Here is a 22,627-nt window from a genome sequence, read left to right as displayed (position 1 = left end):
CTCTGGGGAAGGTACCAGAGTGGGCAACACCCAAGCCCCTGCCTCCATGGAGCTTCCATCCTAGTTCAAGTTGGAAGGATCGAAGTCAGAGACAGGTATTAAAGTCGTATAATTTCAGATAAAAAGGTCATAAAGGAAGAGAGCAGTATAAAGGGGCTGGTGGTTGGCTGCTGCTGCTAAGGTTGTCGGAGAACCTCTCAGGTGGGTGGGTGCATTTGACAGACACTTACATAGCAGAAGTCAGGTGGATACACAGACTTGAGGAGGAGTGTTGAAGGCAGAGGAAAGTGCAGGTGCTGTGGGCCTTTCCCTGGCCCAGTGGCAGCAGCTTGCATCACTGTTAGGCTGGGAGACTATTAAACTCATTACAGTTTGAGAAATGCTGGCCTAACGGAGTAATGAGCTCAGTGTGGGGCCTTTGTAAAACATGCTACTGACCTGTGGTGAGATCCATGTCATCCATGATCGTACATCTTAAGGAGAGGACAGTTTAAAATGAGTAAGATAGCAGTATCTCTGAATTAACATATTTACAGATGTTATATAGAAATTAAAGCTTCCTTAAATATTTTAAATTTTATATAATTATATTTATACTGTTTTAAGCTTTTGTTGTTCTAAACCTCCTTCAGCCCATAGCCATCTGGGAGAAGATTCAGGTTATTATAAGAAGCTCTATATATTATTAAAGAAAAATATTAAAGGAAATATTCTTTATGTTTTAAAAACCAGCTACTGTTGTGCCTTTATGTCACTCGGTGGCCTTTGTTCCTGGTGATAGCAGGGTGGTGACCTGTAAATTGCTGAGAGTACCTGGTGGGAAGACCAGAGATTAGGTCAGAGATGGGGGGACCGGAAAGGACCCAGCAGTAGGGAGAAACAAGGGAAAGAGAATTCAAAATACATGAAGGCAGTACTACTCCAGTTTTTCAGCTTTCTACAAGAGTGACATGTCTGAATTCACATGAGGCAGATTTTATATTCTGCTTTGTAGAACGTATTTTACTGTTACTGGCCCTATAGAAAGATGAACCACATTCATTCTGGTTTTACGAGCCATTTAGTTTCCATGCTGCAACACTGCAAATGCCCTAGCCTTGGAGGCTGCCCAGCACTCTCAGGATGCAGGGCCGTGGGGATGGGGGCAGGGGGAGGTGGTGGTATACTGTCCTGCTCCTTTACTTGTCAAGCAGGTATATTTGAGGGTGGAGGTTAAGTAAGTTCTGTTTTTATACTTTAAGGACATCTTGAGCTCAAAACTGAATGGAAAATTCAACAAACATCTCCAGCCATCTTCCACAGTACCTGAATGGAGAGTGAAAGATAATGATCTTCGATTACTGCTGACAAATGGAAGGATAATTAAGTACGTGAAGTAGATCAAAGTATCAGAGAGTTTAGTTTTCCATGGATTCCCTCTGTTCATTTTCTTCTGGGTCCAGACCATTGCACACCTGCCTGAAATATGGGGAAAGTGTCTCAATTCTCAGTTTTCTCTGCAAAGTAAGGAGAGTGTAATACTGTTTGGCTGCATAGTTGCACTATTTTCTGACTTGATTATTTTCCCCTCTGTGTACAGGGATGAGAGACAACCCTTCACAGATCAGAGTCTTTATACAGCAGATAGTGAAAATGAAGAGGATAAGAGAAGGACAAAAAAGGCAAAAGTGAAGATGGAAGAGAGTTCAGGAATAGAGGGAGTGGAGAACGAAGAGTCTCAAAAACCACTTAACAGTATGTTTGTTTTAATGGTCATTTTAAGGGACTGTTCATTATTAATATGCTAATAATATGTCAGGTAACTTGCTAATTTTAAAGTGCTTAAATTAATAGTAGGATTAAAATTTCTTGTGTCCCTAATACTCTTTTGAGAAATCTGGAGCATTTCTGAGTCATCTCTCCATCAGGGAAATGCTGAATGTGACCTCCCAATGAGGGGTGGCAGCCGGGGAAGGTGGTATTAGTGACAAGGATGTCATTGGCCAGTGACACCCTCATCTAATGACAGTTTCTACAAGAGTCACATAAAAGCTCATGTATTTTATGGGCTTCTACTCCAAATTATGAAGCAGTTGAAAATGTAGTGCAATTTCCAAGATAATTTTAGCTAACATACATATGGTTTTCAGAATTAGGAGACATATATAACTGGCTGATCTGAAGCTATTAGTAACCCAAGTATTATACAAGAAGGCTCTACTTGGTTATTAATTGGTTACCATCAATGCGATGAATAGTAACACCTCCTCCTCCTTGAGATCTTCTTTGAATGAAGTTTTCATTTTCTCAACATTTTTCAGGGCCTCCATATACCCTTCTATCTTAAAAAGTAGTTAAACATTTTAGAACTTGGTAAGTGAATATTCTAGATAATTAACATTATTTAATCCATGCCGAATACCTTAGTTCCTGCTAATTCCAGATAAGTTTGTTATTGTTTTAGTCGGTGACTCTACATTTGTTCTTCACATGCCGGGGGAGAGGCAGCTGATCAATGGACTTTATCCAGCAGTTGCTAGCCGAAAGTGCTGTGGGGAAAGAGAGGCAAGGGTGAAGCCTGGTCTATAAGCTTGTTGAATTCACTGTCTACTTGAATGTGTCTTAGGCTTAGGAGAGTTGTTTTATTTTCTGTTGAGACAAATAAAGCACAACAAGCATCGTAGCTAATTTTAGTGTTGAGGTTTTTTTCTGGGAAGAAATATAGTCAACCCACCCATGCAAGGATTGTAAACCATATTCGATAAATACCACAGAAGTTTTAAGAATACACTTCAATCTGTATCTTGGTTAATTGGGGGAAAAGTCCTTGGGGGAAGAACGAAATGAAGACAATGAAAGCAGTGAGAAAGGACAGAGCCGGGCAGTTGAGTTGGACAGGCTTTGGATGGCACTTTGCTCCAGTTCTGATGGCTCTTTTTCTCTGATCATTTTCCTTCTCAGGGTTTTTAACAAGTGTGAAATCAGAACTCAGGAATCGATCATCTGAATATTCTGATATTTCTGATTCAGAAGACTCTGGACCTGATTGCACTGTACTGGTACGCCTGGGACCCTGTAACTTACAGTATGTGATGGAAAGATGAACACCCGCTTTCCTTTATGTGGGAGGAAAGTGGATTACAGCTTTCCCAAAGCCTGTCTATCTGACCTTTGTAATTACACACACACACACACACACACACACACACACACACACACCCCCCCCCTGTGGGAGGAAAGTGGATTACAGCTTTCCCAAAGCCTGTCTATCTGACCTTTGTAATTACACACACACACACACACACACACACACACACACCCCCTGTGGGAGGAAAGTGGATTACAGCTTTCCCAAAGCCTGTCTATCTGACCTTTGTAATTACACACACACACACACACACACACACACACACACACACACACACCCCCTGTGGGAGGAAAGTGGATTACAGCTTTCCCAAAGCCTGTCTATCTGACCTTTGTAATTACACACACACACACACACACACACCCACACCCACACACACACACACACCCACCCACACACACACCCCCTGTGGGAGGAAAGTGGATTACAGCTTTCCCAAAGCCTGTCTATCTGACCTTTGTAATTATGACCTTTGTAATTACACACACACACACACACACACACACACACACACACACACACACACCCCCTGTGGGAGGAAAGTGGATTACAGCTTTCCCAAAGCCTGTCTATCTGACCTTTGTAATTACACACACACACACACACACACACACACACACACACACACACACACACACACACACACACACACCCTGTCACGTGACTACTTACATCTGATCAACAAAGCTTCTGTCTGATTTTGGAAAGGGTAGAGGGAGATACAGCTCTCATGTTTCTCATATTTTCTCATAGGTTATATTTCATTTTGCCTTAAAGAAAGCCTGTACTGTGGTTTGTTTTTTTTTAAACTAAAAAAAAAAGCCTGTGGTTTTTTTTTTTTAAACTAAGGAATTATGTTACTGCAGTAACTAGAGATTTCCACTTTTTCTTATGAAACACAGAAATAATTCCATGATAATGAAGTTCTCACTTTCCCTTTAGATGGATAAAGTGTTTTTGGTTAGTTTGTACAAGCGTGTTCCAATTTTTTATATAGATTTCCCTCTATTTAATTATCTCAGAAAAATAATTTTACCACTGAAGAGTCTGAAAGTTCAGGTGATGAAAAGAAACAAGAGGTAACATCAAACTTTAAGGAAGAATCTAATGTGATGAGGAACTTCCTTCAAAAGAGCCAAAAGCCATCTCGAAGTGAAATTCCAGTTAAAAGGTAGGCATGCTGATGATGATAGTCTTATTACAATGTTATATAAATGATAGGAAAACATTTGTTATTTTTTGTTTGTTTTGTTTGGGGGTTTTTGTTTTGTGTGTTTGTGTATGTGTTTGTTTTGGTTTTAAAATTTACCAAATATTTCCTTAGAGTAAAAAAGTTCTTGTCTTTTCTGCTGATCTGCCCTTCAGGGAATGTCCTACCTCGACGAGCACAGAGGAAGAAGCTATTCAGGGCATGCTGTCTATGGCAGGGTTGCATTATTCCACGTGTTTACAAAGGCAGATACAAAGCACAGACTGCGGTGGTGAAAGACCCTCTCTCCAGGACCCCAGCGGCTGCCACAGCAGTAACCATGAGGTCAGGCAGTTGTATCGCTGTGATAAGACAGTGGAAAGTGGTAAGAAACATAAATTGTAAGTCTCTGAAAAATAACATAGAACCCTCACCTTAATAGCCCTGTAATCCTAGCTTGAGATTAAAGATTATGAACAAGAAATGTTTATTAAACATCTTTAGTTGGAGATGGTATTAGACATATTGGCAGATATATATATATATATATATATATAATGTTGACAAATGTCAGCTGCAAATAGAATAACTCAAAATGTAAATTAATGGATTAAGAGGAGTGTTCACTGACTTGCAAGACAGTATTGTTTCCCTTTTATAAGCTGATCAGAATGGAGGGAATGTTTGTGTCTTAATTGATGTGCTTAGTTTGAACAATCCACTCTTTTTCCTTTTATGGAAGGGAAGGCAAGCTTTCAGCTGTTTCTGCTGGAGGGTATCCTCTCCTATTTGAAAAGGAGACATTGGGAAAAAGAGACTTGCTGGCAATATCAGTGGTGCCACAGAGTGTTTCCTTCTGTCTGCTTTTAGGGAGAAGTTTTGTTTCCCAAAAATCTGAGGAGGATTAGGGGAAAGATGGTACTACATTAAAACTGAAGTCTACTGTAGGAATTATGTTCATTCCCACCTAGCTGTGTCAACTATGTGCCAGGAGCTTGGCATTCATTTCACTTAATTCTTGACATGTTGGGTGTGTGTAACGTAGCTTTAATAGGTAAAGGAAAAAAGATTTAGTGGAGTTAACTTGCCCACACTTACATGGCTACTCAGTTTACTGGAATTTGAATACAAGACTAGATCATGTGGTCTCAAAATCTTTGCTTATTGTATAAGAGGAAACTCAGGTTTAAAGAGGTTATATAACTTGCCTAAAGATGTATTGGTAATGAAAGATCTCAAGTTCAAATCTGGATTTTTCTGTCTTTCCACTTACCATTCTGTCTTCCTATAATCTCTTTGGCCCCTTGAAAAGAAAGCTTCTCTGGAAATGCTGCCAGATTCAGGCAAACATATGCCTTTATTCTGTATGGGAAAATATACTATTTTTAGAGAAACTGTATTGCACTTGGTTTTACATCTACAACAGATGGCCACAGAATTTGATCTAGATCCTCCAGCATCTGGCCCAAAACCTGCCGTAGAAAGAAAGACAGTCTTTGAGAGAATTGAAATAATTAACATGTTGGATTGCAAGCTGGTGACTGTTTTGTTTTTGAGAGGGAAAGGAGTATGGTGAAAGTATATGAATAAAGAGTTAGCATGCTCATTTTTTTAAAGAAAATGTCAACATAAATTTACTTTCAGTTTTAAGCAGCAGGCTAACTTTGTTCTTTAAGATCCAGTTTGTGAGAAGATTTTTAATTAAAATTTCTCTTTAGGATATCATGTCAAGACTGAAGATCAAGACTTGAGGAGTTCTTCCTGGATTAAACAATTTGATACAACTTCCAGATTTAATCTTCAGGTATATTCAAGGTTTGAAATATTGAAATAGGATTGTCATTAGCTCTGCTTTTGCTTTTGTTTTTAAAACTGCCATCAGTAATCAACCCCCAGATGTAGAAAGCTTAACAATTATCATTAAATGTACATTTGAACAGCTGTCCACTTTTAGGGATTCTGATGTACTAACCAATGAAAGGCTTATGTATAGAATGTTATCTGGAAAAGAGCAACTTATTTAAGAAAGCAGTTAAAAACTCCTGGCTGCCAACACCTTTAGGTTATGTCTGGCTAGAATGAAACATGAAAGGAAAAAAGTACCACAATACCACAAGGATCCTTTTAATCTCTGCTGTTGTTGATTGAGCATTTTTAGATACCACATTTCTTTGAGAATTTGATGACAGTTACAGGAAAATGTTTTCTTTCCAAAAAATGTTCTCCATAAATATGACTTGTGCTTACATTTTTCTCATGGTTTGTACCCCACCCTCACCCCAGACCATTCATTAACTCCAGATTAAGAGTCACTGCTCCAAGAGGAGACATTGATGTCTTAGGATTCTCGTGTATGAATGCTTATACCAAACAAAATGAACCCCCAAAATACCTTTTTGAAAAAAAACATTGCCAGTAGCACCAAAAAAGGAAGGCTATATGACCTTTTTTGGAGAAGGAAATGGCAACCCACTCCAGTATTCTTGCCTGGAGAATCTCAGGGACAGATGAGCCTGGTGGGCTGCTGTCTGTGGGGTCGCACAGAGTTGGACACGACTGAAGTGACTTAACAGTAGCAGCAGCATGACTTTTTTGCTGCAGACCTTGGAAAATGACAACCAAAGAAAAAATCAAAACTCTTAGGTGGCACAGTGGAGTCTCCAAGCCTCCCCAACCCCATTTGCTCTCTGAATAACAGAAATATAGATGGTTTTAACGTTCTTCATTTGGTTTATCTATATTTTATAAATACTTGTCAATTACTTTTATAATAAGAGAAAGAACCAAGTTATTTTTTAAAGGCAAGTACAAGTTCTTTTAATGGGAGAATATGCTCCAGAGACAAAGGTCAGGTAAGAAATTCCTTAACTATTAAGAATTCACTTATTAATGTATGATTTTATAGTGCCTCACTAGTTATAAAATTTATAACTCAGTAGCATTATAGGATTTAGTATTAAAAGGTAAGCTGTTATTTAAATCTAGCTGTTGCTTTTATAATTGTCTTTGAAAATAAAGAAGTAGAAGACATGATTAGCAAGATCACCTTAGAGAAAATAGAATTTCTGGTTCTTGTAATCTAGAGAGGTATTAGAATAGTGTGTCAGATTGAAAAGCTGTTTCTTCATGCTCAAGCGTGTTTGTAAGACTGTTTCAATGCGCAAGTGTATTTGTAAGACTGTTTTAAAGCATGTCTGTGTTTAATGCTGTTTTTAAAAACTTGACCATTATAGAATCAAAAGTTCACTTTAATACACACACACAAACACACACTTAAAACTAGTTTCATGAAACATTATATCTACAGTATGCTCTTTTCAAGTTTATCTTTTCCTTTTCTCTTTTTAATTCTGGTTGGGACCCTGTTTCGATTTCAAGACCCACCAATCATCTATCTATCTATCTATAATGTTTTCTTCTCGACTTGAAGATGTCTCAATTTAAGTTACGAGGCATCTTTAAAACCTGAATCCTTCAGAGCTACTAGGTTTTAGAATGAGATGACCATCAGGAGGGGTCATCTATAGCCACTTCATGTTAAAAAAACCCAAGTTCAGTAACTCTATTTCTTCTCTCTCTTAAATTGTTAATACATTACTTCTCGTAAAGAAACCCTAAAAATTCGGCCTTATTTTCTTCTTTCTTAGGATCTAAATAGAGGCCAGAAATGCATCAAAAAGGAAGTTTCATCAGAAATCAGTCACAAAGTACAAAGTAGGAATTCTGTGGACAGCAGTGGCTCAAGCCTTCAGAATGCAAAGTATACGCAGAGTTCAAGCTTGATATCAGGGGCGTGCCAGCTAAGTAACGGCAGTATAAGCCCAGAAAGGCCTGTTGGTGAAACTTCCTTTTCAGTGCCCCTTCACCCCACCAAGAGACCTGCGTCAAATCCACCACCTATCAGCAACCAGGCAACAAAAGGTAACATTACACGTGTGTAGGTTAAGTTAAATAGACATGTCTCCGCACTCACATTGCTCACAGCCTGCTGGGTATGGACACTGCATTGATAGGTGCTCAGATTACTATAGGGACAGAGAAGAAGGTATCTCAGTCAACCCTGAGGAGCAGGAGGGGTTTTCTGGAAGGGGAGGTAGATCCTGGAAAGGCTGTGACAGGTTAGCCGTGCTGAGGCAGGGGAAGGCACAGGATCGACAGCACTGACGGCAGAGGAGACAGCGTGACCCAGGGCAGAGGGGAGGAACAGCACAGGGTGAGGACGGAACAGGTGCGTCGCTGAAGCAGTTTGAGGCAGGATGGTAAGAGCTGGTGCTGAAGAGATAGGCAGGGCTCGGACTGGGGGAGTGTCCTGTACGTCTTAGGAAGGAGGTTGGCCCTCATCTCGTGGGTGAGCTGGAAGGGTTTTAAGCAGTGGACTTCCAGGCGTGTGACTCGACCCATTCAGGACGCCTAAAAGCCTTTGCCTGCCGTGTCGCTCTGCTTTAAGTCTTCCAGGTGCTGTCAACTGTGATTTTCACTGTTACTTACATTGCTGTTGGTGTGCTGTATTTTGTAGGTAAACGTCCAAAAAAAGGAATGGCAACAGCCAAACAACGTCTCGGGAAGATCCTTAAACTGAACAGAAATGGCCACGCACGTTTCTTTGTGTGACGGAGCTGCGGCTGTGGCCACTATTCCCTTCGGAGACTGGTCTTGGGGTGCGGGAGCCTGGAGCTTCCACGTGCCCCACTGAAGCAGTTTGCATGTACAGTAGGGAACACTGCCTGAAGAACAAAATGAACCTGATGCTGCATTTTCACTGTGCCACACCCACTCAGCAATAACCATTTTGGACCTGGTGGGGAGAGGAAGAAGGAGGGTAGAACCTTAAAAAGAGACCTTGAACTGGAAAGGGTCTCTTGTCAGGGCTTGAATTTCATTTTGTTGTTGGTAGTGTTTTGATTTATTTTCAGTGATAGGGTAAAGAATTATCAGTAATTTATTTAACAGATTTTTTTTTAAAGTTAACAGCTTTTAAATTCTTTCTTTTTTAAAGCTATTTATTTGGAAGATTTCTGGAGAAATATCTCACTAATTTAGATTTAAGAATGTGAAGGTTTTTAAATTATTTTTGATAGTGTGTGTGTTACACGTGGGGAAGAGCCACGGTAACAGTAACTAGTCTGGACTCTTAAATTTGCTATTCAGGTTAAAGTCTTAAACAGGGATTTGATGCATTAATTATTTTAAATTAAGATGTATATGAAAATCATTTTATTTTATATATTTCATGTGTTTTTTATAAGCTATTAGCTTCGCTTTTGCTAACATCCAAGGTGCATACTGTTATCCAGGTCGATTACCTATGTCCCACCTTCCCTCTGCACTCCCCCTCATTTTGTGACGACACAAGACTCTTCTCTTTGCAGGGAAACACTTTCATAGCCAGTGTGTAAGAACTACATTCAAGACCCCACATTTCTCATTTCGTTTGACATTGCAGTTTTCTTCTAAATAGAAAAATAGGCTTCTTGCATTTTCACTTTTGCTGATGATATCTGGGTCCCAAAGAGTACAGCTTTAATATCTTTTCCCTACTTGTGGGAAAAGTATTATAAGTTTGGTTAAATTGTCATGTTTGTAGTTTTCCAAATACATTTATAACTCCAGAGGGCCTTCTTCATACTGCTGGTGTTGGAGGGCAGGGCCAGCACCTGCCACAGAGGTTATATTTTATGATGCTTTTATTCTGTATACCTAATCTGTTGGAAAATATGAAATATGGTTTGACTTAGAATATTCAAATCTGCATAATAAGCCGTAATATAATAAGACTATACTATATTAAGTTGTATAGAAGCAAGCATGTTGGAGTAGATGAATTGGGTGTGTATGTGTGTGTGTGTGTGTGTGCGTGTGTTTAGTTTTTTATTTCTTAACCTTCTAATGAGTTATTTAAGATGTGGATTTGGAGTAAAATGGGTGCTTTTTGCAGTTTCTTCCATCTGTCCTAACTTAACCAGTGCATAGTGAGGTTAAGTATCCAGTTGAGCTTTAAGGAATCATTTATCTCCTTTGTGCACAATTTTTACTAAATGCCAGTTTTCAGCTGCTTGCAATAGCTTATGTTTTCCTCTCCGCCTGTGACATAAAAACAAGTAATTTCTTGTTTTTTGGGGGGTAGGGTGGAGATATTTCCAGTTCTGACAATAGAGCATTTTATAAGTTCCTACAAAAAAATACAGGCAAATTGGATAAAATTTATTTTTATGGAAAAGAAATATGGCCATATTATGGATTTGTCTTTATTTTTTTTTCACTCAGCAAGGTAGCAGGATTTTCCCTTTTAAGTATCACTTGAAGAGCTAAGAAAAAAGAAGTCTATACCATTGTCTTTCATGGTTACATTCAAATGTATTTTCAAAGAGAAATATTTCTTACTCTGTTTCCATTCCAACATTTCATGGAATATATATATCTTATGAATTAGCCTTTTTGGTTTAATGACTGGACCACTGTCTGGGTCTTATCTGGGTTTCAGGAAGAATGTTTTTGGAAGTACTAAATGTCGATAATAGGCTGACTCAAAACTGTCTATACTATGCCAAAACTAGGTAAGAAGTAGGTACAGCCCGTCATTTGTTTGGTCATCAGATCTCAAGATATCAAAAATGTGGGTTTGCGTGATTCTCCCACCTTCCCTACACAATGTAGTGCTGTGATGTTTTGGTTTTCTGTAGATAAACCATTTTAGTGTTATAGTACACATGTTTTGGTTTTAGTTTAGAAATGAGAATTATAATTTCTTTTTCCAGCTACATTATGATCTGGGTTCTTTTGTTGTCTTTACATTTTTCACAGCTCTCAGTATTTTTAATTACCTTTTTTTTCTTTAGCCATAAAAATGAAAATAATTTATTTTTATGAATTAAAATGGTGGCCAGTATCTGCCCTGTGTACTTAGGCCAATAAGTACTAATTTTAAGTAGCCAGTATATGGAACTTCTAAGTGAAGGTACTGTGGATTCATTTTTGGCAGTGTTAGCCCATTAACTGGCTAAGTTTTTAAAACTTTCAGTAAGATGAAATAACCACTAAAATAGTACATGTAAACTTTTTGTGAATTGGTAAAAATTCAGCCACTGAATCCAATGACCTCCATCGTCAAAGCTCTTACAAAATCACTGACTGTGCTGCATCCCTGTATCTCGTGGAAATGACTGAACTTTGAAGTGACTGCCACCAGCATCTGGACTTGACTGTAATAACCTTTCGTCTTTCCCTCAGTCTCATTTATAAATAATACCACCCTACAGACACTGCAACTTAGGAAGACAGCAGTGGTGGCATTTAGTTAGTTATAAGCAAATACAAATAATAACCAACAATTATCATTTAATATATGCAATTTTAATTGTAGTAGCAGGTAATCATTTTCCTTTATTGATTCAAATAAGTGACTTCTGTTAACCTGGAATCCACTGTACTCTAATTCATAATATCACATAATACTAAGCTCTCCAGTATTGATTAATGATGTAAACTCTACAAAGCTGGCAGTTCATAATTGTCCAATATCCTAGAAATACTTTGAACTTAATGAAGCATCAGTTGATTTTTAAAGCATACAGAATTGAAAATTCTGACCAAAACCATCTTATAAACTCAGAAAACAAGCTCATCTGTATCACTACTTAAGTACTCAGCACTGAATACTGCTCTAGTTTTTAATCCAATTATTGCCTTTTTAATGAACTCTACTGTATTTATTCATATGAGATCAGATATTTATCACTCATCTACTGTGTGCCCAGCACTACTTAGTACTGTGGGAGTGGGGGGATATAAAGTTGGGAGTTGTGATCTCTGCTTTTGAAGGTATTCTTCTCTAGGAAATAAGCAGTATTATTTTCACTTCTAAGCAAACTTAAACAAAAGAGGGCCCACTCATAGAAAAAACAAGACATAACTTTATTAGTTTCAGTGGAGATACACTGTGCAACTATTGAAGTTAAAAAATTTTTTTTCAAAATTTAAAAGACATTTTAAAAATTAATAATTTAATGTTCATAATCACAGGGGCATGTTATAGCATGAAAGGAGCAGAAGACCTGGGTGTTCGTCCAAGTTCTGCCCTTTATATTTTAGTTGTGTGACCTTGAATAGGTCACTTATTCTTTCTGAGTCTTAGTTTTCTCATTTGTAAATTTGGATCAAAACTCAGTTAAGAAAAACATAGAAAAGTATTAATCTATTTACACTTCATATTTGCAGAGAATTTATGATAAGTTACAACTAACAACGAATGCACATTTATGTGCATTTTTAAATGGAAACCGTTACTCATAAAATTTGCTTCATATCAAATATATGCCCAGAGCATGCTACCTAAAAAAAAACTGAAGAATCTCTTACAAGGTGCTGAATTAAACTCAGAATCAGTGCGTGAAGTGAAAGAAAAAGGAATGAGATAGTTTGTGGAGAAGAGTGAGAATGTTTATCCTCAAGTAAACATTAAGACGATTAGATGATTTAAAGTAATTAAAATTAGTTTTGAGTTCTTTGCAGAGTACTGCTTCACAGATTCTGCGTATTCTTCAAGGCGCTAGAATAGGGTAAAATAAATCATGAAATTAGGATGGCTTAGCAACTACTCACAGTAGAAGGGCAGGAAAATAAGGTGGAAGAATAATGGGGGATCAGCAAAGACAGCTCTGAGCTGGCCAACAATGGCTCATTGGGTAGAGAGAAACCACTGTAGTGTAGGAAGGGAGTCTTGACTGGAAGCTTCAGAAGAAAAGATTCTACTTTTTGCAAGAAATGCTCTCTAGTGATGTCAACTCCCCAAAGAGTTGATGAATAACTGGCCCAGTATACTGCTGTCATAGTAGATATTGCAGTGTATAAGCATTTTATGATTTCATATTAAGAGATGAGGGCTTCATTATAAATTTGAAATTTTTTCAAAAATTCATTTTTCTCATTAGTTGTTAAGCTAATTGCTTCCTCCAAAAAGAGAAGTTAAAGGTCATCAGTCATTTTCAGATGCCCCAGATTTTCATTTAAAGCAGTTTTGAGAAGGTTGAACATCTGACCTTTAGCTTAAGAAAAGAGACAGATGAAACCCAGAGAGGGCGGTGACCAGCTGGGGGCACAGTGGATACTAGACCTCTGGTACTTTGCTCCCTACGGCAGCCCCTGTTCTGTGACACTGCAGCCTCGGCTCATCTGTGGTGGGTGATGTTGATATGCTTCCTAGAAGCCAGGGGGAAAGACAGAGGAAGTGACATACTCACTACCATTGCTGTTGAACGTAATGGAGTTTTAATGCTGTAGCCTTACTAAACAACCTTATTTTTTTATTTTTCAGTGAATGTCATGCTGTAAGTCAAATATTTGATACCCCTTACCTAAAAATTTAAGTTAAGGACATTAAGAAGCAAATGTCTATTTCCAAAACAATTAGCTTATCATGACTGTAGTTTTATTCTGTTATGGTATTTCTTTTCTTCTTCAGTGGGTATAGGAAACTTAATACTCATTTACCTGCATTCTACTCCTTAGAGTCTCCGTCTCACCCTTCCTGTTCTTTTCTAATGTCCTGAAGCTTTGTCTTAACAAGTGTAATATTGATTTTTTTGTTGTTGTTGTTAAAGCCTTTTTGAAACTGTGTTCAGTGATTCTTCCAACAAGTTTTATCTGCTCTGCACTATTTCACTAATAAACCTTGGCTACCACGTAGCCCAAGACCTCCAAGTAGTTTACCTATGCAAGACCTGTGATGTTCTGAATTCACTTTTATTTCAGAAGACAACCTTAAATGGAACTTAATCATAAAGATAAACCTTGCCTCCACCCAGTTTATTTTGGCCATTTCCTTTTCAAATTGTCAGCTGTTTTCCCCCAAGATTTTTCACCAAAACAATGATGATAAGTGCTAGAAAATATAATATCTTGCAGGAAAAAAATAACCCAGAAATACTCATATTTCTTTGGTGGATTTTGGTGGGTAACCATTACCAGCAGCAGGTGTAATATATAATAATGAGTTGATTCCTTGCCTAGAATGATTTCTTCCCTCTAAGATTCATAGGATTCACCTTTTATTTTTGCAAAGCATACATATAACTTCCACATTATAGTCAGGGACCTGAGGTGTAACTTGCTAAGTGAACCCCAAGGTTATTTTATCTTGCAAAAGAAACCTAAACCAAACTAAGGGCCTTACATTTATGGTTAGACTGAATCAAAAGCTATAACCTCAGTTTTTCCGAAAACAGCTTCTGACTGCAAAGCAAGTCATGCAGTTGTTAGGTATGAAATAGCACTGATCAGGAAATGCACATGCATCTTGGCAGACCGCGTTTCCTTCCGAAAAGACTTTTCTACTTTTAATATAAATTAAGCCATAACAGTTTCATGCTGTGGAAAGAGGGTGAAAAGGTTCATTTTAAGAGATTATATAATATGAATTTTCACATTTGCTGTGAAATGTCTAACTTCGCCAGTGCTTCAGCAGGTTTGTTTGATTTGGGGGTGCTGGGGGGAGGGTAGAGGGTGGTGACAGGGAGGGGTAGTCTTGGTTTTAGGGGGTTGAACTCTGTGAAATTTGAAAAGGGACAATTGTTGGCTCTGGTATTTACTAGTTTTGTAGTAATGTTTTGCTAGCCTGACTGACTTTCCTGACCTGATTTTCATGTCCACGGTCCCAGGTGACTGGTAGCCTTTCTCGTTCGGGGTGTCTGCAGAGTAGTGTCTTGTTGTGTGGGTAGGCAGTCAGCGTGTGTGCACACGTGTGTCCTTTGAATACAGAAGCACACTGTGACGGCAGAGTGGGGTGTGGCTGGGAAGTGGGATGCTGAAGCTTTAAGAGCATTTTTTTTTTTTCCGATTCATAACAGTATTTCCCATCTTTTGCCTGCAGGCAGGGAAAGTGTACAGTATTTATTTTGTTTGTTTTAAATTTGTAAGTTTTTAAGTAGTTTACATTGATTATTATAGAGAAGGACAAGTGACTTGTTTAAAGTTGTATTTGGTATTCCTACTTTTCAATTTCTGTATTTTAAAATATTGAAATTAAACTTGTATTACTTCAGTTTGATTTTTTTTTTTTAGCAATCGGTGTATTTTTTGCTCCTTTTGTTTGAAAGTATAAATGTTGAAAGTTGTATAAAATGTGTCTTTGAAAGAAAAAAATCTGAATTCTATATCCAGTTCTGACTTCCTGTTCCCTTTTTCTGCTTATTGAGTCTTGAGAGATTAATTTGAGAATGTGAAAAGCTGTGTCAAACTTAGACTCCTTCTAGTTCTGATGGTTTCAGTGTGAAAAGTTTGAATGTCTTATTACCTTATTAGATGTGTTGTTGGGGAAGCAGTTGCCGAAACATGGAGGAACACAGAGGTGTGACTGGCTGTGCCGTGGTCATGGGTGAGGGTGCTTCCTTATGGTCACTTAAGAGCATGCGCACGCACACACACACTCCTCTTAGAGCACCCACGGTATCACACACACACACCCTTTAGAGCACTCAGTGTCTCTCACACACACACACACACCCCTACCTTAGAGCACCCGCAGTATCCCAGCCGCTGCTCTACTTACAAGGTGAACAAACAGCAGACCTGTTCTCTTCCTCCGGAAGCTTCTGTGGCGGTGAAAGGCGAGCGAGAACACGGCACCTGGGGCCTGGCTGCCTCGTGAAGGCGGGAGTGGAGGTGCAGCTTTACTGAGGAGAATGTGGTCCCTCTGGACAGGCGCTCTGAGGACGCTGAGAGCCAGGCCTGGCGGGATCTGAGGGTGCCAGGAGAGAAGAGCACAGAGGCAGGAGCGCTTCAGGGCGCAGGGCAGGAAGTGGGCGGAGAGACCACCTTGGAGGAGGATCCTGGAGACCAAAGCAACAGAAGGGCAGAGGCTTCTGCTCTGCCCCTGCCCAAGAGCGTAGAGGTCCCCAGGGCGCACACCCCCACAGCCTTCCCAGAGTTTTACCCAAGCCATGTTTACACCACCTCTTTCTATGACTGGCCTGCTTTCGTCCAACTGATGGAAACCTACATCTTAAAAAAGCTGTTGTTTAAAAAAAAAAAATCTACATACTCTCTATAAGCCTGTGAGGTGTTTACCCTTCCTCCAGTTTGTCTGTTGGGACTGATTATCAGGACTTGCACTCTAATACTTTGAGCCTGATTTTTGTGTTTCTACCAAGCGGTGAGACTGTGAGATAACACCAGTGCAGGATATGGGTGTTGAGAAGCGGGGGAACAAGTACCACACGGCAGGCAGGGTTTTGAACAGAAGCCCTCATTATCTGTTTCATTAAGTACTTACTGTAGGCAAGGCATATTTTCATTTCTTCCTCATAATCACCCAACGAGGGAGGTGCTGTCCTCCCCACCCTACTGATGGAACTGAGGCCAGAGGGTAAATAACACACCACTAATGAGTAGAACTGAGATTGGAATCAAAGCCCAAATCTAAAAGCCATTTTATTTCTCTCGATTATTTTAAATTATTATATACTTTGAATTACTGAAAAGGAGTAGATGGTCTTAGGAATGGTTCTGTTCTAAAATTTTCTTTGTAGGCACCCATTTGGGATCCAAAACATTTTTTAACAGAAGTTTCCTGTCACACAACTGAAGTTTTGAGTCTGTACTTTCCCAGGGGCTGTGTACACATGAAAAGACTGAGGTTTCTCTTCTAGGAACCCATGGTCTGGCTGTAAACAAGGGGCACGTGGTGCAGGAAGCAAGCTTGAATCCCCACAGTCGCAGCCCCCAGGGTCTGCGCATAAAGGCCATGCCTGTGCACCCTCCACCAGCCTGGCCAGCGCCCCCTGCGGGATGCGCTGCCCCTGCCACTGCAGCCCTTCCCTGTGGCCTCTCTGCCATCCTGTTCAACCCCTTGCTGCTGGCTCTGTGAGGGGATTGGCCCAGATGAGGATGGAGAAAGACTGTCCACTCTGCCTGTGCCTGCTAATACCGGGGCTCTGATTTCTGGAGCCTGGCTCCCTTCCCACTACCCCCCCCCAACAATCACCATCCACATACCATCACTCACTTTTGAGTTCCCCATACTGTCCTTCCTTGCTGGATTCTTGCTACCTTTGGGCCCAGAAATACGCTTTATGCTTTATTAAAAAGCCAGTTCTGAAGTTGTGTAGATTCATATTCCTTCTATGCCAGAGTTGGACAAAGAGGAAAAAATGAAGGGCTTAAAAACAGAAAGTAATACATGTGGCAGATATAACTTGGAACAAAAGTTTCACAGTAATATTAAGATGGTATTTTGACCTTCCCTTAAGCATTTATTCTAGAAGCTGTCCTACCTAGGAAACTTGAGATACATTTCAGGTTCTGGAGTAACTCCCATAGGTGGCGGATGACCTCTGGGGAATGGGAATAAGACAGAGGGGTCACTGAAGCTGGGAATCTGCACACACTCTGATTTTATGATTTGGGTTTTTTTTTTTCCTAATTCAAATAGCATTTCAATTTTGTAATTAAGACAAATCACGGGTTATGGATTAGCTGCCCCAAGATGCTAATTATACCATGTATCTATTCACACCCATCAGAAATGTGGCCCTTCTGAAACCATTAGGTGTCGTTTCAGGGGCTCTGAAGAGCTCTGCTATACCATAGTCCTTAGTGTTAGTGCAGAAAAGAATTCAACCAGAGACAGTGATAAGTGATTCATCAGAACAGGACGCTTGTGAAGCTTACAAACGGGTGGGCAAGAAATGTTAGGCCACAAGAACTTACTGGGCTACAGTTTTACAGTCAGAGGAAAAGTGGGGAGGGGGAGAATAACTTTTTCTTGAGTAGACTTCATGCTTCCATCATCAGCTCCTCCAGGTTGAGCAGGGGAGTTTTCTTCTCTCTACAAGGCCAAGCTAGGTCCACAAATTGTTTTTTAAGTATGTAGAAAGTATATCCTAGGGATCATTAACTTACTGAGCTCACTGGGCAGTATGTACGTCTCATGCCACCATCGTTTTATTGTTTTGGGGCATGTCTCATGCTTCTGCTGCATTGTTGCTAACAAGCTTCTTAGCATTTTGTTGCTAAGCAAACCTGCTTTCTTGAGTAACCATTACCTTACAGGGGTTTCCCATATTTTTTCTACTTACAATCCCCCAGTGGGAATAACTATTTAATCACTTACTTTGTCCCTTTACTCTGGCCCTATCACTTCTGCTCCCCGGGGTGCAGTCTAGCAGCAGGTGCAGCCTAGCAGGGATGGGCTGGGTCAGGATGCTGAATGGGACACAGAGCCAGTCACCGGGGGGAAAATACTCCCTCCACCCCTGTTCTCAGCCATGTCTGTGCTCCATTTCTCACTCCGCAGAGTCCCTTGTTTTGTCTGAACTAGCAGCCTGAGTTTAGGGCTGGGACTACATGTGTTTTCTATCATCAGCACCTCCCCAGAGTTTCAGTTCAGTTCAGTCCAGTCACTCAGTCGTGTCTGACTCTGCGACCCCATGGACTGCAGCATGCCAGGCCTCCCTGCCCATCACCAACTCCTGGAGTTCACTCAAACTCACGTTCATTGAGTCGGTGATGCCATCCAACCATCTTATCCTCTGTTGTTCCATTCTCCTCCCGCCTTCAATCTTTCCCAGCATCTGGGTCTTTTCAAATGAGTTAGTTCTTCGCATCCCCAGAGTTTAGCATACTAAAAATACATTGAATAAACAGGTGAATAAATATGGATAGTCCTCATTTTCATCATTCCCTCCCCCAATCTCTCCCTCCCTCAGAACTTAAAACTGAAAATTTTATGGTAATGCTTTGCAAACTTTATGTGACTTGATTTGAAATATAGATTATTCTAATGGTTACTGTGTAAAACTAAACAGATTAGATTATGGGAGGACTTTTTTTTCCTATCAAAAGTAGAGGAAAAGGTACTTCCTGAAGGTGTTACTGGGTTCCACAGAGCAGTATTTTCAGAGTTTTGAGGCAGGGCCTTTCATGGGGGCTGCTCCTTCTGCTTTAATTCCAGGGCATGGTGATGATCAAGGAAAGAATTGCTGTCCTCTCCTCCTCCCCAGAGACCAGCTCTGTGTAACCCAGGGTATTGGGAGGGCAGTGTGGTCAAGCCACTAAGTAACAAGGTCTTGTTATAGGGTTGCTCAGACAATCAGACTCCCATGTTCCCTATAATACACACTACAGAGGGGTTACACAGTGATTGTTCCTAGAACAAATGAGGTGACTTCAGCTTCCCATAAACAGCAGCAGGACATTTCAAAACAAGTTCATTCCCTATATAAGGATTTAATTCCCTCATATACAAGTTTTACTAAGTTTCAAGTCACCACTTTCTGCTCACCATCTGCTATCCTCCCAACTCTTTTTACTTTCTGTGCCTTCACTATTGTCGGTTGTCTTTATTTACTTATTTATCTACTCTGTGTCATGTATTCCCCAGGTTTTCATCCCTGCAATTTTTTTTTTTTTTTTGGCGGGGGTCGTTCTAACTTGGATGTCCAATTATTATCTCTTACACTCCCTTCACCTTCGCTCTCCTTTCAACCCAGACTGGTTTTCATAATCTATTAATACAATTTATCGTTTGCAAAAACCCTCCAAAACGTGCCCTGATCTCCATTCACGTTGAATTCAAAGGGCAAAACCCAAATCCAAGCTGAACCCAACTTCCCTGAAAATTGGAAGCAACTAATCTAGCCATTGATATGATCCCTGGCCCCCACTCTAGCCCCACGTGCAGCTGATAATCCTTCTCCACGTCTACTGGGAAAATAGAAGCCTAAATTAGTTTCCTGAGCTGCAATAACAAAGTACTGGGCTCAACACAACAGAAATCTATTCTCCCACAGATCTGGAGGCTAGAAATCGGAAATCAAGACATCGGCAGGGCTGTGTTTCCTTTGAAGGCTCCAAAGAATCCTTCCTTGCATCTTCCAAGCCTCTAATGACTGATGGCAATCTTTAGCATTCCTAGATTTGTACATATCATTACAACCTCTGTCTCCATTGTTATCCTGTAAGCAGATAAGGTAGGGGATCCCTGGGGAAAGAAAACCAAGCATGGCTTCCTTGACAGAAGAGAAGCCATTTTGGCTGAAGCCATTTTAGGCCTACGCTATTTTGAGATCTAGTTCTGGGCACAATGCTTGCCCTTGAACAGATCTCAGTAATAATGATCTTAAGGGAACAAAAGGACAAACTGTTAACAGGCAAGAGAAGTAACAACAGCAAAGATAACAAAGCAGTTGTAAAGACTCCCAGTTCTGTTTCAACGGTAAAGACGAGTCTGAAGCACTTTCTTGAGCTGTTCTGAAGAAGTTAACCACTCCTCAGGTGCTCAACCTGGAGAAGGAAATGGCAACCCACCTTGGTATTCTTACCTGAGAAATCCCATGGATAAAAGAGCCTGGTAGGCTACAGTCCATGGGGTTGAAGAGTCAGACACAATTTAGCGACTAAGCAACAACAGGTGCTCAACCAGCAGATCAACCGGAAACTAAGGCCTGATCCTGTTGACCTCTTCTGAACCTCATGACTGCAATCAATTAAAGCTTGGGCTCTGTCAGTCTACCCTAATTCTATGCTGACTTCTACTCAAGTCCTTTCATGAATATGCGTATACCCTTAGCTTAAACCTTCCCCAATTCTGCTGTTTGAGGAGACACTGCCTTGGGAAAGATCACCAGTGTTCTTACTTGTTGCAGGTAGTAAATCCTTCTTTCTCCTGATGGATCTTTGACTTGGTTGTGTCTTTTGGCTCAACACCCACCAAGAGGCAAACCAAGCTTTTGGATAACAAAATCACCTTAAAAAAAAAAATGTTATTTTATTGTCAAACTGTACTAAAACCACAATTAAAATTTTAAAGTTCAGTAAATTTCCTGGTGATTCAGTGGTTAGGACTCAGCACTTTCACTACGGGGGCCCAGGTTCAATCCCTGTTCGGGGAACCAAGAACCTGCAAGTCCCATAGCATGGCCAAAAATAAACAAATAAAACTGAACTTAAAATTTTATTAAAAAATACACAATGACAAGTTTTTAAGCAATTAAAATCCAGGAGAAAAATTGCTCCTCACCCCATCCCCTAACTCATTTTCATCTGTCCCTGTTATCTACTCTTCATACACTTAATAGATCTTTGGTAGCTTAACAGCACTTAACAGCACTTTAGTAGTAATATTAAAACTAGAATTTTATGTTCATTTTAAGTTAATTGAATACGGTAAGTATTTTTTTCCGCACAATCTTTCTGCCCCTCAACTTTCTTTCCCACTTTTGCTAACACCTACTACTGCATACTTCCTACAATATCAGTGCCCACAGCCATGGTCCTGCCTCAGCTTTCTCCGCCCGTTCAAAAATATTCCACCACATTCACACACACACACACACACACACACAAGGGATTCACTTCTTGCTACCGATTTAGACATTTTTATACAGCTTTCTTTTTTCACTTCACATCATAGATGTCTTTCTAGGTCAATAGGCAGAGATTTAATGCACGCTGGTTAGAGCTGTGTCCCAGTCTGGATAACGATCAACCGCGTTGCTCCCATCGCCCTACTTCCTCCACACAAATGCTTCTGTACGTACCTCATCTACCGTTCCTTTTACTTCTAGAAGATTCTCAGAAACATGGCTGGGTCAAAGATCACGCACATTAAACACTGTAATAACTTTTTCGGGATTATTTTCCCAAAGGGCTCTAACACGTCACATGTCAGTGAGCCACGCCCGTGAGGTGTTCCTGTGCCCCCATGGCCTTTAATATAGTCCATTCAGCAGGCGCGGGGAGAAATGGCTTTTCGTTTGAAAAGAAGGGATTTTCACGTTTAAAACAAGGGAGTCACAGCCTGAGCTGAAGAGAAAGTAACACTGAGGCCGCCTTTGCTTCCACCTGAGGGGGCCCCAGGGCGTCTTCCCGGTTTCCCTCAGCGTCTAGCGTTTGACTCGCGCGACGCCGCCTGGCGGTTCGCAAGGGCGCGTCCCAGGCCGCTCCGCCCAGCGCCCGGCGCAAAGGTGCGCGGTCCGCCTGCCGCGCTATTTCCCGACGCCCGGAGTCAAAAGCGGGCGGCGCGCGCTCCCGGGCGGCCCCATCCCGCCTCGTCCCGGCGAAGGCGCTACCGGAACGCCAAGCGCGACCCCTAGGCTGGGTCGACTGTCTTCCTGTCAGCACTCTGAGGGGACTCGTCGTCGAGTCCCCCGGACGCTGAAGAAGCTCCTGCGGGCTTCCGACGGGGCGAGCGTGCACAGCTGAGGGGCCCGGTGCCGGAAGGCGCCGAGCTCTGCTCAGCTGAGAGCCGGAGGCGTGGCGAAGCCACCAGGTTCTGTTTTCCCCTGGTCGGGGGGAGCTTTCAGTTTCGTTTTCGGCCG

General features: G+C 40.7%; 2 protein-coding genes across 10 annotated transcripts in view; one reads left to right on the top strand and one right to left on the bottom strand.

Moving 5' to 3' along the window:
- The window catches only part of KDM7A (lysine demethylase 7A), a 79,043-nt gene extending 63,692 nt beyond the window's left edge, over nucleotides 1–15,351 (top strand). Inside the window, exons 13-20 of the mRNA XM_024991177.2 lie at nucleotides 1,242–1,366; nucleotides 1,580–1,734; nucleotides 2,941–3,038; nucleotides 4,150–4,298; nucleotides 4,493–4,701; nucleotides 6,035–6,120; nucleotides 7,964–8,237; nucleotides 8,833–15,351. Coding sequence (XP_024846945.1) covers nucleotides 1,242–1,366; nucleotides 1,580–1,734; nucleotides 2,941–3,038; nucleotides 4,150–4,298; nucleotides 4,493–4,701; nucleotides 6,035–6,120; nucleotides 7,964–8,237; nucleotides 8,833–8,927 — 1,191 coding nt within the window. The 3' untranslated portion in view covers nucleotides 8,928–15,351. The remainder of the gene's footprint in view (nucleotides 1–1,241; nucleotides 1,367–1,579; nucleotides 1,735–2,940; nucleotides 3,039–4,149; nucleotides 4,299–4,492; nucleotides 4,702–6,034; nucleotides 6,121–7,963; nucleotides 8,238–8,832) is intronic.
- Nucleotides 156–22,577, bottom strand: LOC112446427 (uncharacterized). 9 transcript variants are annotated; one of them, XR_009494273.1, is made up of 6 exons: nucleotides 21,848–22,577; nucleotides 20,945–21,054; nucleotides 18,800–18,930; nucleotides 15,859–18,148; nucleotides 5,590–5,678; nucleotides 3,610–4,678 (listed from the first exon to the last, which is right to left on the bottom strand). XR_009494273.1 is itself a non-coding variant. In XM_024991181.2 (5 exons), the coding sequence occupies exons 1-4, from the start codon at nucleotides 21,850–21,852 to the stop codon at nucleotides 2,440–2,442; spliced, it is 372 nt and encodes a 123-aa protein (XP_024846949.1). In that variant the 5' UTR covers nucleotides 21,853–22,577; the 3' UTR covers nucleotides 156–813; nucleotides 2,402–2,439. The 9 variants fall into 9 exon arrangements, 3 of the variants coding, with proteins under 3 accessions (XP_024846949.1, XP_024846948.1, XP_059741935.1); XR_009494275.1 differs by having other exon boundaries at nucleotides 15,859–16,138; XM_024991181.2 differs by lacking the exons at nucleotides 3,610–4,678; nucleotides 18,800–18,930; nucleotides 20,945–21,054 and adding exons at nucleotides 156–813; nucleotides 2,402–2,528 and having other exon boundaries at nucleotides 15,859–16,047.
- Between the last annotated feature and the right edge of the window lie 50 nt (nucleotides 22,578–22,627).

The sequence above is a fragment of the Bos taurus genome, chromosome 4 (assembly GCF_002263795.3).
Source record: "Bos taurus isolate L1 Dominette 01449 registration number 42190680 breed Hereford chromosome 4, ARS-UCD2.0, whole genome shotgun sequence".
Classification (NCBI taxonomy): Eukaryota; Metazoa; Chordata; class Mammalia; order Artiodactyla; family Bovidae; genus Bos; species Bos taurus.
The sequence above is the reverse complement of the archived record's forward strand: the minus strand, read 5'-3'. Positions and strand labels throughout refer to the sequence as shown.

Excerpts from the sequence above, each read along its gene's own strand:
- LOC112446427 (XM_059885952.1), bottom strand. The coding sequence starts at position 18,913 with ATGCGAAGAACTAACTCATTTGAAAAGACCCAGATGCTGGGAAAGATT. Across the intron at positions 16,048-18,799 it reads GCATCACCGACTCAATGAAC|ATCCCGCCAGGCCTGGCTCT; the intron begins GTGAGTTTGAGT and ends TGGCACCCTCAG. Across the intron at positions 5,679-15,858 it reads GTCTGCTGTTTGTTCACCTT|AATAAAGGCATATGTTTGCC; the intron begins GTAAGTAGAGCA and ends TTTCCCATACAG.